Source organism: Gracilinanus agilis, chromosome 4 (assembly GCF_016433145.1).
Source record: "Gracilinanus agilis isolate LMUSP501 chromosome 4, AgileGrace, whole genome shotgun sequence".
NCBI classification, from domain to species: Eukaryota; Metazoa; Chordata; class Mammalia; order Didelphimorphia; family Didelphidae; genus Gracilinanus; species Gracilinanus agilis.
Window position 1 is genome coordinate 118,020,722 of NC_058133.1, and position 14,650 is coordinate 118,035,371.

Sequence of the window (14,650 nt, forward strand, 5' to 3'; positions counted from 1 at the left end):
ACAAAATCAAATCAGATGAAAAGAAACCTAATACTGACAATCAACAATGCTTCCATGAAGAAAATTAAAATGAGATACATTTTAATTCAATTTGACTGACTTAATGTGCTATCTGCTACAAGAAAGGTCCTGTCCTGGGTGCTGAGAAAATAAAAACAAAATCATAACAGTTTCAGTTCTCAAGAAGCTTGTATTCTCTGGAAGAAAAACAGCTTAATCAGGACACAACCTTTCTGGTCAAGATATACAGATAGATATACTTACCTAATTAACTCTCAAACATTACAATAGGAGAAAGGTAATTTATATTGCTTTGGATTCAAGCAGAACACACATTTTTCATTTATTTTGGAATTTGGTAGTTTTGATATTTTCATGTAGTATGCATATATAGTCAGTTGGTTAGTCAATACACCTTTTTTTTTAAACCCTTGTACTTCGGTGTATTGTCTCATAGGTGGAAGAGTGGTAAGGGTGGGCAATGGGGGTCAAGTGACTTGCCCAGGGTCACACAGCTGGGAAGTGGCTGAGGCCGGGTTTGAACCTAGGACCTCCTGTCTCTAGGCCTGACTCTCACTCCACTGAGCTACCCAGCTGCCCCCAGTCAATACACTTTTAAGTACCTACTATGTGTAAGTTTTGCAAGGATCTGCAAGAAGCCATGCCTGTGGGCACAGTTTGCAGTTGGATACTTGGAATCTTGGGAGATTCCTGATGCCATCCTGGGGTAAGTACCTACTATGTGCCAAGCACTGTGCTAAGTAGAAGTACTGAAGACAGAAAAAGAGGCAAGACAATCTGTGCCTTAAGGAGCACATGATTAAAAGGAGGAGACACTAAATAAATAATGATGTAAAAACAATCATCATAAAGAAAAAACTGGAAAAAATTAAGAGTGAAAACACTTCACTTTTTAAGAGAAAATTGGGAAATTAAAAGAGAGTTGGGAAACGGGATTTTATTTGGAACCTAAAGGAAGTGGAGATGAAGAGGGAGAGTATTCTAGTCATGGGGGTGCAGCCAGAAAACATGACCAGATTGGAATGTCTTGTTCATGGGAAAGCCATGATGCCAGGGTCACTGGATTGATGAGTAGGTGTTAGGAAGGATAAAATATAAGACACCTGGGAATGTAGAAAGGGTCTATGTTAAAGGACAGAAGAGGAGTAGGACAAAAATTAGCAGGGATAGAAGGATCAAGGGAAGGGATGGAAGGATCTTCAGGACAGGGGAGACATGAGCATGTTTGAAGGCAGCAGGGAATGAACCAGTAGAGAGAGAGAGAGATTGAAAATACAAGAGAGTGGTAATAAAAGGGGGAAAGCTATTGGAGGAGATGGGATGAAATGAGTTCACTTGTGCAGGCAGAGGGATTGGCTTTGGTTAGGACTTCATGTGAGACCGGTGAAGGAGGGCAGAAAGCATATGAATAATAGGAAATAAATAAAATAAGAGAGAAGAGGGTGAATGACCTCATTTTTTCCCTGTAAATAAGAGACAATGCTCTCAGTTGAAAGGGTGAGGGAAGGGGCACCTATGGGAGCTTTAAGGAGGGATGAAAAGGTTTGGGAAGAGCCACCATGTAGAGCAGGATAGTGAGTTAACATGGGAGCAGTATAGCAGGATTGTCTAGCCACAATGAGGGCCCAGATGAACTAGTGTAAGATAAATCTATAGTGGACTTAATAAGAACAGCTGTGTGATTTTCTCCACCTTCATTCTGCAATACATGGGTATGTGTCGAACCAAAGACAGCAGATGGTGGGAGTTGAAAATATAAGGGGGCTAAAGACTCAAGAGTATAGAATGGATCTGGTTCACTAGGAGGTCAAAATGGGGAAAAGGGAAGAGTGCTGGGGACATGGCCTGGGAGAAAACTGAGGTGTCTTTGGATGGGAGGTCATAGTATAGATGAGATGATTTTGGCAATCCTAAACAGAAAAAGTGGAAAACCAAAAAATTATGGTCAGATGTGGGTATTTTGGAATTTCTGTACATAGAAGAGATTCATTTGTGGCTGGTGGCAAGATCAAGAATACAACCATCTTTGTGTGTGGTGAAGGTGGAATGGAGGAGGAGTAGATCATAAAAAATGAGCAGGTTGAGGAATGGAGTGGTTAGGATGCTTGAGAGTGAAGTTCCCAAGTCTGAGGGTAGGGTTTAGGAAGAAAAAAAAAATTGTGAGTCAGACACCAAACAACTGAGGAAGGGGGATAGGGGAGGTGACCTGGAGGTCTGTAGACAACATCATACCTCATCAGGTATGAGAGTTGATGGAAGAATGTTATTTGACATGAAAGGAGAAAGAATAGTACCTAGCATACATATATCCTCCAAGTCTGCAACTTCAGTCTTTTGAAATTTTATTTCTGTCTCTTATTTCCATATTCAGTACCACTAAAATGTATGAGTCCATAGAGAGCAAGTAACAGTGATGGGAATTAATTGGAGTGCAGATTCTCTGTTTGTGTATTTCAACTATATCCAATTTTGTCATTTAAAAATATATTAATACTTCATTTCTAAAATAAAGTTTCAAGAAACGAAGTTAAATTTTGAGCAACTCATTTTTCTACCCAGAAGAAATACATAGTGAACTATTCAAATTTTGGGGATAGAAGTATTATTAAAATTTCAAATTTAAAGGACCTTAGTGATTATTAACTAGTCTAAATTCTTCTTTAAAAGATGAGATGCAGACACAAAGAGGTTTGTGACTTCCCCAAGAACAAAAAGCCGGGTCTAAAACATAATTTCTTGACTTTCAATTCACTGCTTTTTATACCAGACAATGCAGACTTGATCCTTTGGAGGTTCCCCAGCTTAGAGGTCTGCTTCAAAGCACAACAGCACATAAGCCACCCTACAAACACAGCTATCTATCTTTACCCGAACAATGCAAAAAGATAATTCTGTTATCTTCTAGACAGGGTTGGTATGTTTTGGTATTTTACCCTAACCACAAATTCTTTGAATTGCAAAAAAACTTTAGGAAGAATCTAAAAAATTATTTTAATATTACAATGAACTTGCATTAATATGAATTAAAAAGAATTTGTAATTGGGCAAATATAGCTAGAAATTAAAGGCTATGTCAAAACTTTGAGGTCAGAGGATAATAGATTGTGTGGCTACAACACTGACAACAATCATTTGGTGTTTAGAACAATTTGTATTTTCAATTTCTGATAACCAGATAGAAGAAACAAATAGCTAAAAGAGATTAGAGTTCACTTTCTCCTCCATTTCTATTCACAGTGCAGGGAATAGGATAACGATTAGAATTAATTTAGATTAGATTTGAAATGGTGGTAATCTATTCAAGTAAAGAGTTCATATTTTGGTATTTTGGCTACATTGATCTGATAACTTTGTTAGGGGGAATATGGTTCAATTTAAAATTCACTTAAGGGTAAAAAGATCTTTTTAACAAATAATTCACCAACACATTAAAAATACTACTACTTGCCATATAAGAGACAGGAGCATATTTCCGGTTCAGTGATTCTACCTCTTCTAAGACATGATTATATACAGACATCATTCTTCTTTCATATTCACTATCGGCATGAGTTGATCCAGTGGAACCATATTCCTGGAAACTGAAGAAACCATCTAGTCAATCAGCAAATTGATATATTTACTATGTAATAAAATGTTGCCCAGCTACATATAGCATAGGAGTGCAGCCTCAGATTAAAATGTAATTTTAAAATGTTTAACAAAAATAAATTAAAATACAACATAGATAATGTTAATTTGTGGTTTTCCATGTAAATATGAGACCAATAGGGATACATTTCTATTTGGGTTTGACACTACTGCTCTAAGGAATATAAAGACATATAAATAGTGGTTCCTGCCTTCAAGAAGTTTTAGTGAGGAGACAGTCTTATTGAGTAAATAAGCCATATTGTGTAAGTTAGCATATATCATGTGAAGAATACTATTATTTATATGATGAAGACAATGGTTTCAAAAAGACCTGAGAAGATTTCCATGAACTGATACAGAATGAGGTGAGCAGAATTGGGAGAACAATTTATAAGGTAACATCAATACTGTAAAAATGAAAAACTTGAAAAGACTTTCAGAACTCTATTAATAAAGTGACCAGCCATGATTTCAAAAGATGTTGAAGCATGCTACCTACTGCCAAACAGGTGGACTCAGCATGTACAATGAGGCAGTAACAACAATTTGTAAAGAAAGTCCATTTTGAAAGTCTTGGGAACTCTGATCAATACAATGACCAAGCACAATTCCAGAGGACTCATGATTAAAGAGGCTATCCAACTCCTAATAAAGATTCAAGAGTATAGACTGAGACATATTTTTTTGGACATAGCCTTTCCAGAAATTTGTTTTACTTGCTTTCTCAAGTGGGGAAGAGGAGGAAAGAAGGGAGAGAGAGAGAGAATGAAATTTAGTAAAAAAAAAACAAACCCAACAACAAAAACCCAACAAAAAACGACCAATTAAAAAAGAAAATAGGATTTGAATTTGGTCTTGAATAGTAACAGCTAATAAGTATGCGATGCTTTAAGGTTTACAAAATGCTTCACTTACATAATTTCTTTTACCCTCATAAGAATCTTGTGAAATACATTTTATAAATATCATTCCCATTTTATGGATGAAGTGAGAAGCACAGAGGAGAACTGATTTTGGTCATTCAGTAGAGTCTTACTTGAATTGAAACTCAATACCTTTTTGGCTTTCCAGGCCCCCCTAGGGATTCTATCTTCACTCAACTCCACTGTAGCCATCATCTCCATTTCCCCTCCACTGGAAGATGGAGCCAACTTTGGTCCTATCTTGCTTGACTCCACTTTCTGGATAACTAAAGCCAAGCCAAGCATATCTCTTCTAATGCCTTTTTTGTCTTTCATTAGAATGTAACTCCTTGAAAAAAAGGTCAGCCTGATTTGCTCTTTTTTGTATCTCTTAGTATTAAGCACAGTGCCCGACACATAATAAGCACTTAATAAACGTGCCATCTCTCATTTTTTTTCAGGAATAAAGTACAATTTGAAGGAGTGGGAAGAAGACTACTATGTATGTATGAAGAATGAGAATGAACAGTAAACAAGTTAAGTGTTTTGCAAGTATTAGCTTATTTTGTCCTCAAAATTATCCTGGGAGGTAGATGTTAATAGTATCACCTCCATTTTGTAGATGAGGAAATTGAGGTATATAAGTGACTTATCCAGGATCACACAGCTATTAAGAGTCTGAAGTCAGATTTAATTTTAGGCCTTCCTGACTCCAAGTGTGGCAGTCTACCCACTGTACCTCCTATCTTCCTGATCAGGTCTGGAGATTTAGCATGGGTATACAAGTCCAGAAAACAGATAAATAGGCAAATCTGGCTGGAGCAAATAATTTGCATTGAAAATAGTAGAATATGAGATTTAACCTATAATCATCCCCCTAAATTAAAAAAAACAAACTTAAAGCTAACAGCTCTCTTCCTGTTAAATGGGTTCAAAGAGAGAAAGGATATTTGAGAACACACTGGTCAGATGTATAAATGCTGTGAATCAATTCTGTATTTAATGAGTGTATGACAACACAAAATGGAAATTCATTCATACCATGAATTTTAAGGCTCCATCACAAAATCAATGGGATAAGAGTCACTTTGGTGTTCCTCATAGGCCAGGGTATCCCAAACTGTGTTGTGTGGAACCTTAGTGTTTATGAAGTGTTAGCTAATGGATGAAAAATGTTAATGTGAGGTAAGGCCTCTATCCTGGGCTGCCCCTCTAAAAGACTATGCTTGTGCTAAGTCATGGCACACTACACTTCTCCATTTGGGCTCTAACCATTGGCTGGCCTTGTTTTAAATGGCCAGAGTCTGTACAAAAGGGAAAAGCCCGAGGCAGGAGATACTGCCCCTCACTGATGACCATTTCCATTCATACACATGGTTCTATTTTCTTCCTCCCAAAAAAGAAAAAAGGCAAAAAAAAAAAAAAAAAAAAAAAGCCAAGGCAAAATGTATAAGGATAAGGCTGGAATGAATAAAGAGTGAGAAAATCCATAAGGGACAAAATAGTTTAGGTCCAGTCTCATTAAATACATATAAAAATTATTTTCAATTTGTTTTTTAATGACAAGCTCATTATATTTTGCTTTTTCTGATACATTACTGAAAAAATGAGGTAGAAAGTAGATAGCAATATCCTCATTTTATTATTGAGACAGATTCATAATCAATTGTTTCTTTTAAGAAGCATTATCTCATTTGTTTCTTACAACAACCCTGCAAAGTAGGTTCTGTTATTATCCCCATTTTACAGTTGAAGAAACTGTAAAGCAAAGGGAGGTTAAATTTGAACGCAGGTCTTCCTCACGCCAGGTATAATGTTCTATCCACTGTGCTGATTTTAACTGCCTCAGCAGCTTCTATCTCAACAAGAGATCCTTGTCTACCTGAAACACTAGGAAGCAGTCACTATCTAAAGCCACAGTACAGCACATCAGATTCTTCTTACCCGTCCTGAAGAGTTCCCACTCTTATGTGAAAAAAGAATAATAAATACAAGGAAATTCTAATGGGGTTAGATCAGACATTGGGGAAGATCAGGACATGATGCTTGTGCCAAATTCCAAAGGAAGAGATGGGTAGAGGTGAGGAGGAACCATCTTCCAGGTGAAAAGAATATTGAGGAGATGGAAGGTCTTGTATAGACAGCAAACCTCCAAGTCTGACTAGATGGTGAAGGATATGAAAGGGAATGTTAGTTTGGAAAGGCATGTTGAAGCCATATCACAAATGGGAAAAATAGGAGTTGGTATTTGATCCTGGAATTTTTTGAGCAGAGAAATGATGTGATTAGCTCTGAGTTCTAAGAAATATGACTTTAGCAGCAGGGTAAATGGCAGACTGGAGAGGGGAGTGACGAGATTTTTGCAATAGTCCAGATGAGAAATGATGAGGACTTAACTGAAAGAGCAGGCAGAGAAAAGAGAAGGGATGAGAAAAATGTTACAGAAGAACAGGAAAGACCTGGCAATAGGAAATCAGCCCAAAATTGAAAGTTTGGGGTCAACTCCAAGGGCATAATATGAAAAATGAAAGTGTTTGGGAACTGAATAACCAGAGAGCATGGGAAACATGGAAAAGGTCATGTCATTGAGATGAAAGTGTAATAATTATTTGAAATTCTGAAAGTAGAAGCCAAATATAAATGGTCTTTCTATAAGAAAAAACAGGAAGTAGGTGATGGCATAAAGGATTAGTTCAAGTGAACAAGACAAGAGCAGATAAGAAATGTGCCACAATCTGCTGGTCAACTGGTAAAGAGTCTTACAGGGTTCATATATAGTGATGGGAAGTCAATAATTGAGGGAAAGATGTTAAAAACTACTCAGTTGATGCTTCATGTTGTCTCAATTTGAGAAATTTTAGTTTGCAATTTCAATTTTAAATGTGTATTCCAAATCATAAAAAATAAAAGAAAGGCAAAACTATGACTCTATTATTTGGGGAAGAACTTTAACAAAGAAGGAATTCAAATTTCTTTTGTTTTGGAAAGCCAAAGGATAAGTTTCAAGCTAAAATCATCATACTTAATTTCTTTATGCTAAAGTTTTACTCTATGGGAGATGTAAAAGAGCAATTAAAAACAATGGCTATTTTTGCTTATTTTAATGATTTTAGAGATGCTACCAGTAGAAAACCAAGGGGCAGAAGATAAAGTAATAATTTAATCAGGCTTACCTAGCCGATTCTGGATCCAAAATCAGGGCTTCTATTGCATGGGAGATCAGCAAACAACTCTGCTGCTGTCTAGAATAATGTTAAAGATTTTTGTTTGTTTGTTTTTGGTCCAGACCTATAGTCCTGTGATTTCACTGGTGTAAACTCCCAGTATAGAAAACTCCACTGAAGAAAGTTAGCAACTTGTCTGTAACTTTAAGAAACTTATAAGAATGGTCAAGCTGCCCCTCAATATTAAAGGAATATATGAAAATAAAGAATTTCATTATTAAATAAACTACATAAGAATTTTAAGCTGGCAGGGATCGTAATGATCATCTGGGGTTTGAGTTTCACTTGATGAGCCAGCTTTCTCTTTAAAAAAAATTTTCGTTGAAGATTTATTTATTTATTTACCAATTACATGTAATAAATTTCTACATCAGGTTTACTAAGTTATATGATCCAAATTGTCTCCCTCCCTTCTTCCCTCCCATAGCTGGCAAGCAATTCAATTTGGGTTATACATGTATTATCACACAAAATGTATTTCCATTTTATTCATTTTTGTAAGTGAATAATCTTATAGAACCAATACCCCCAAATATATACCCCAATAAACAAGTGAAAAATCATATGCTTTGATGAGCCAGCTCTTAAGAGCTATACTGACCTTGGACAAGTTGTTTACTATCGTCTAAGCCTTAGTTTCTGTAAAATGGGGATAATCTCACAGAGTTATTGTGATGCTCAAATGTGCTGATGCAAGTGAAGTCTATGATATAAACTACTACTATCATTCAGCCCAATCACTTAATGTTACAGATGAAAAAGCTATGATTCAAATAGGTTATGTCATTTGTCTAAGGTAACTAAATCTTAATGAGTGCCCAGGTTGTCTAAATCCTATGATAATGCTCTTTTAAAATATATAACATTTCTGCTTACTATCTCTAAGTAATGGGTGGGAGAGGGGGAAATAAGGGAGGGAGACAGTTTGAATTTTATAATTTTGGAAAATGTATATTGAAAATTATTTTTACATATAATTTAAAAAATAAAATATCTTTGAGTAAAAAAATTTTTTTAAATTTCCTTCCTGGATATATGAAAAATTAAGTATGATAAGTATGACAATGGAAAGTTTCAGTAATATTAGCAAGAACAGCTATACTAAAATTAGTTAAGGGGCTATTTTCTTTGTTAAAGGGATATACACTAAATAAATAGAAGTTCTTTTATCCATCTTACTTTACAGCAAGAATTAACCTTTACTATGTCACAGAAATCTTCTTGAAATAACAAAGGAATACTAAATTTCTAATAGAAGTTGGTGAAAATAAAGTTTTTCCCCCCACCCAAGTTCATGGACTCGTTGGAAGCCTATGAACCCAACATTTAAGAACCTCCCAGTTTAATCACACATTTAGATTTTATGACTTTGAGGGAGTATTAACTTGAGAGGTTTCAGAGAACAAAGATGATTAGAGGTTTAAAGATATAGAAATGTCAGCTCTCAAGGTCCCTTCTAGTGCTAAATCTATGATCTTATAAATAGAATTATAGAGTATGAAGCAGAGAAACACAATAATGGTTTCTAGAAGAAAATATATATTACCCTTGTTTAGTTTAAGGGATATAACTGATCACCATCAGTAGGGTAGATACTTAGGATAGTGCTTACTTTTTCTGGAGGTATCTGAAAACAAATTCTCATCTGTTCCGAAGGCAGAAACACATTAGAAATAATACCTATTATTTTTTAAATGATATGGTAAATATGTACTTATATTTTCCTACAGTATACTCCATGTTAGTTTTTAACAACCATGTTATTTGTTATGCTTATTTTGATGGGCTACATGTTAAGTAAGCATTGCCAAGCAATATTTTGTACTTAAAAGAATATTTAAAAGTATAATAGATTTGGAGCAGGCAGGATACAATTCAACATTCCTTAATGTTGCTGAGTCTGCATCAAAAGATGCCTGATAAAGATCCTCATAACGGGAGGCGAGGCTTCGGAATTCTTCCATAGACTGTTTCATCTAAAAAGAAAGAAAACTGCAATGACCACAAAATTTTTAAAAGCTGTTATATAAAAAAGAAAGTCAAAAAAACAAAATGAAATCTGCTTCCAACTGATGAACATCATGCATATTCTGGTGAATGCTCAATTCTTATACCATTTAATTTTAGAAAGTTTTAAATCAGAATGTTAACTAAGCATTTCTAAGAAATGCAAAAAGATGAAGTTGATATAAATAGTCAGAAGTATAATAATCTACATATAAAAATATGTATATATGAAGTAAAACTTTTTTTTCCTGGCTATTTTACAAACTAAATTATCTTAATGCTATCTAAGTTAAATCTTTACATCCATTAAGTGAAAAGAAATATTTTTCTCCACTAAGAATCTAATGCTTTATGATCTTCTTCATAGAACAAATATGACAAAATGCATATTTACTTTTCGCCATGGAAGTATTTTCCTTCATGAAAATTTAAAGTAAAAAATCTGCTTTTGAAACCAATCAAGAGACAAATGGAAAATAACATACCAGCCAATTGTCAGCAACAGGCCTTGTACACTATTAAATTTTCAACAGACAAAACTTTAAAATTTGTCACTTCATAAAAGACTTCAAAAAATCTTACAAGACAAACCTATCTGAGAATAGATCTGAGACATGCCTGATTGGAGATGCGGCCACATCTTTGAAGGTCATTTCCCAAGGTCATGGCTATAGTTGTAGCAATAGCAGGGGGAGGACTTGTCTTCAGGCTGTTACAGGTGCAAAAAAGTTGAGAAAAGGCCTGCAGAAGGTCAATTCTGAGTTTTACAAACTCACACTGAAAACTTAAAGGATTCAGTGGTGTGCTGGCAGCCTAGAAAAACAAATATAAGTTTAAGTATGTATGATGTAAAGTAAACATGATACTAAGATGATGCAACATTAAATGACTGTTATAGTTCAAGCAACAATACCAATAATAATGTATAATCCAAACCAAGATAACAGAATTTTCATAAAGATGGACAAATGCCTAAATTTATAAGGGAAAAGGCCTAATCTAAAAAAGGAAAATATCCTAGAGAAAATATGGGCTATGAGACATGATCATCTGAAGAAACATGGGTCTGAATGAAACGGTGAGCCATCCTTACATTCTGAACTGGTATGATATGTAGGAAAAATAGACAGTAACCTATAAGGAGTCACAACATACAAGGTACAATTTGAGAGCCACTCCTAGAATATGCTGATATTACAACATTTATTTCCCTTGCCAATTTGTCATGATAGAGTATCATCTCTTTCTATAAGAACTTAAATTATTTCATCAGAGTCAAGAATAGTCAGAAACATAAAAAATAAAGCAGAAGGGGCAGCTAGGTAGCAATGGATAGAGCACCAGGTCTGGAGTTAGGAAAGCCTGGGTTCAAATTTGATCTCACACACTCCTTAGCTGTGTGATCTTGGGCAAGTCACTTAATCCCAACTGCCTAGCCTCTACCACTTTGAAGTCAGCTTTCTCTCCACTTTGCCATGCTGTTAGGAGGCAAAACTGGGCCAAAAAATAAAAATGACCAAGAGGAGTGGGAGTCTAAAAAAAAAAAATTTTTTTTAACCCTTACCTTCCATCTTAGAATCAATACTGTGTATTAAGGCAGAAGGGTGGTAAGGGCTAGGCAATGTGGGTTAAGTGACTTGCCAAGGGTCACATTTGAACCCAGGACCTCCCATATCTGGGCCTGACTTTCAATCCACTGAATCACCCAGCTGTTCCCTTGAGGAGTGGGAGTTTTGAATTCAATAGGAGAAACAACTATTTCCAAAGGGATGAAGCTCCCATCATTAGAAACACTTGGGGAGGAGGGCGAGAGAGCATGCCGTTGAGTGGATTGACAGGTCCAGAGATAGGAGGTCCTGGATTCAGATTTGACCTCATATACTTCCTAGCTGTCTGACCCTGAGTAAATCACTTAACCCCCACTGCCTAGCTCTTACTACTCATGTCTTGGAACCAAATCACAGTATTGATTCTAAGACAGAAGGTGTTTTATAAAAAAAAGTATTTAAACAGAGGCTAGACCAGTGATTCTCAAAGTGGGTGCTACTGCCCCCCCGGCTCCCCCAGTGGGTGGTGTAGCGATCCAGGAGAGCAATGATGGCCACAGGTGCATTTATCTTTCCTATTAATTGCTATTAAAATTAAAAAAAAAATTAATTTCCAGGGGACTAAGTAATATTTTTTCTGGAAAGGAGGCGGTAGGCCAAAAAAGTTTGGGAACCACGGGGCTAGACAATCACTTATCAAAGAGAATCCTACATTGGGAAGAAAGTTGGAAAGAGGTCCTATACCTTTATGCTCTCTACTAATTTTCTGAACACTAGGTTCTACTTAAGTTTTCATATGATGAGTTTTTATCCAGTCTCTGCTTAAACACCATATCTATCTATCTACCCATTTAGATATATGTCAAAAACACCACCAAATATTTCTAGTCTGATTATAGAAACCTGGAGTTAAACAGGACCTCTCAGAAGGTAATATTACTTATGTGAAACGTGAATATCTTTCATAACATACCTGAGAGGTGACTGCTCAAATTCTTAACATCTTAATTTAAGGGGAGCTTACAATAAGGTTAGCTTTAGGTTACTCAAAAGATTACGCTGAAGAATTCTCTAAAGAATCTGCCTACTGTAAGAGGCATAAGTTTAAAAGTAGGTGTGTAAGCAGGCTAGGAAAAACCTTAGCTAGAGGTCATGGACATTCTGAATGGAATGCAGGGGAAGGAGGAAGTGGCTTGTGCCTGAGAAGGACTCCATGGTGGTTGGCACAAACTGTTGCTGACCCTGGGAGATCTCAGAGCTAGGGGAGTTGTATCCAGATTCCCTGGGATCCTGAGAGTGGTGAAGGCTTACAGCAGAAGACATCAGACCTGCAGAGCAGCACAGAGTAGGGAGTGGTTTGTGATCTGGTGGACAGCATTGCAAACTTTCTCTCCCTACCTGGATACTTTGGATCATCTGTTCTGGTGGAGTTGACTCCTGGCATCCTGAAACCATCCCTGGATTAGCCATGAGATCCCAAGTAAAGCCACCCTCAGGTCCTCAGCTAAGCTGACCAAACCTGGCTGGAACCAGGTTGGGAGGAACTTTTCCTTTGTGACTCCAGTACAGCTTTCTTTGGGTCCTGTCTTGCTTAGATCATAAGAGAGTGTAGTCAAGTCCTTCCATGGTCCCTGTGGTTTGCCCTTAGCTTTTAAGTGTAGTAAACCCTATTCCCATCTTAATCTTAGTTTGTCCTTGATTAAATGTGTTGTCTTAACTTATAAACTCCTGCCTTTCTTTGCTGATTACCATAGGCCTAGTCTTGGTGCTTCAGAGTGGCAGGTCTCTGATGGACCTAACAGCCAATTCAGTAACAGACACCCCTTTGCTGTTAAACTTCAGTCCCCCTATTTGTTGGGCCCCTTCCTGTCATTCCTGTCTCTCACACCCACCTGGACCCATATTTACTGTTCAAGGCACCTTTCCCTGGTTTCTCCCTTAACACTACATCTTAGCAGAAGCTAGGATTAGTTATTATTAAAAGTACTTAGTGGGATGTTTCTGAAGATAACTTTATCAAATGGTAAATTTAAACTACATCTTAAGTCCTGGGTCATTAAATTTAGATGATTTTACATACTTAGTTTTATGAAATATTTTCTAACCTCCTTTAGTAGTGGATTTGTAGTTCCCTCGATTATAAAATGGACATAACAGCACCTGCCCTGCAGGATTGTTGTGAGAATAAAATGAGATATTTGTAAAGTACTTAGCACAATGCCTGGAACACAGTAGGCATCAAATAAAAATACTTCCTTCCCTCGTTTAATTATCTAAATTATCGAGAAATATGGTAATCTTTTACCAGATTATAAATATGCTCTCACCTTTTTCCTTTTCTGAAGGTATTACTAAAGAACCAGTCATATGGGGGAAACTAAATGGTTCAGTGGATAGAGGACCAGGACTGTAGAGAGAAGGTACTGGGTTCAAATCTGGCCTCATGACACTCTCTAGCTATGTAACTCTGGGCAAGTCACTTAATCCCAATTGCCTAGCCTTTATTGGTCTTCTACCTTGGAACCAGCATTTAGTATTGATTCTAAGACAGAAGGTAAAGGTTAAAAAAAAAAAAAGAAAGGAACTAATCATATGACAATAGAACTAGAAGGAATCTTGAAGACTATCTAATTTAAGACTTATTTTATGCTTAAGGAATTTGAAAACAGATGTTTTATCATTTGTCCAAAAATAACAAAGCTAGTTACTGCTTAGGTGGATACCGGACTGGTGGTCTTCCAACAGTAAAACAGTTCATATAATTCTTCATATTTCCCTCTTATCTACAATAAAATCCTGGCCAGGACAATAGGAAGCTCAAAGCAAATTCACATACAAGTTGTGTGACTCTTGGCAAATCACTTAACTGCTACCTGCCTCAAGTTTTTTCAACTGTAAAACAGCAACAATAATAGTACTTATCTCCCAAGGTTATTATAAGAACCAAAGGAGGTATTTGTAAGGTGCTTGCTTAGCACAGTGACTGATACATAATAAACATGTTTCCCTCTTCCCCAAATCATTTAACAAATGCTTATTTGAAACTAAAAAGCCAAGTTATTAACAGGTGAAAATAGTGCGGATACTATTAAACAAAAGCTAATAAATTGCTTTACCAATATAAATATATTCTTAAGAATATGTTTCCAAAATACTGGGGAATTAAATACCCAGAGTTCACAAAAGCACCCCTGTCCCTGAAAAGCTTCAAACTTCCAACTGATTTGCCAGAAACTACTAAGAACTAGTCATTTTCTCATAGATGCACTAATAAGGATATGGATGGATCATTAATTAATTGGTAGGTAAATAAACA

The 14,650-nt window shown here is 36.2% G+C and overlaps 1 protein-coding gene across 4 annotated transcripts in view; it reads right to left on the minus strand.

The window, feature by feature from the left end:
• Window positions 1-14,650, minus strand: part of INTS7 (integrator complex subunit 7) — a 90,578-nt gene that overhangs the window by 10,941 nt on the left and 64,987 nt on the right. For 3 of the 4 annotated variants that reach the window (XM_044676706.1, XM_044676705.1, XM_044676703.1), the window contains 4 exons: window positions 10,406-10,600; window positions 9,653-9,756; window positions 7,730-7,798; window positions 3,470-3,602 (listed from right to left, as the gene is read on the minus strand). In XM_044676706.1, the coding sequence (XP_044532641.1) occupies window positions 3,470-3,602; window positions 7,730-7,798; window positions 9,653-9,756; window positions 10,406-10,600 (501 nt within the window). The remainder of the gene's footprint in view (window positions 1-3,469; window positions 3,603-7,729; window positions 7,799-9,652; window positions 9,757-10,405; window positions 10,601-14,650) is intronic. The other variant, XM_044676704.1, reaches the window with a different exon arrangement.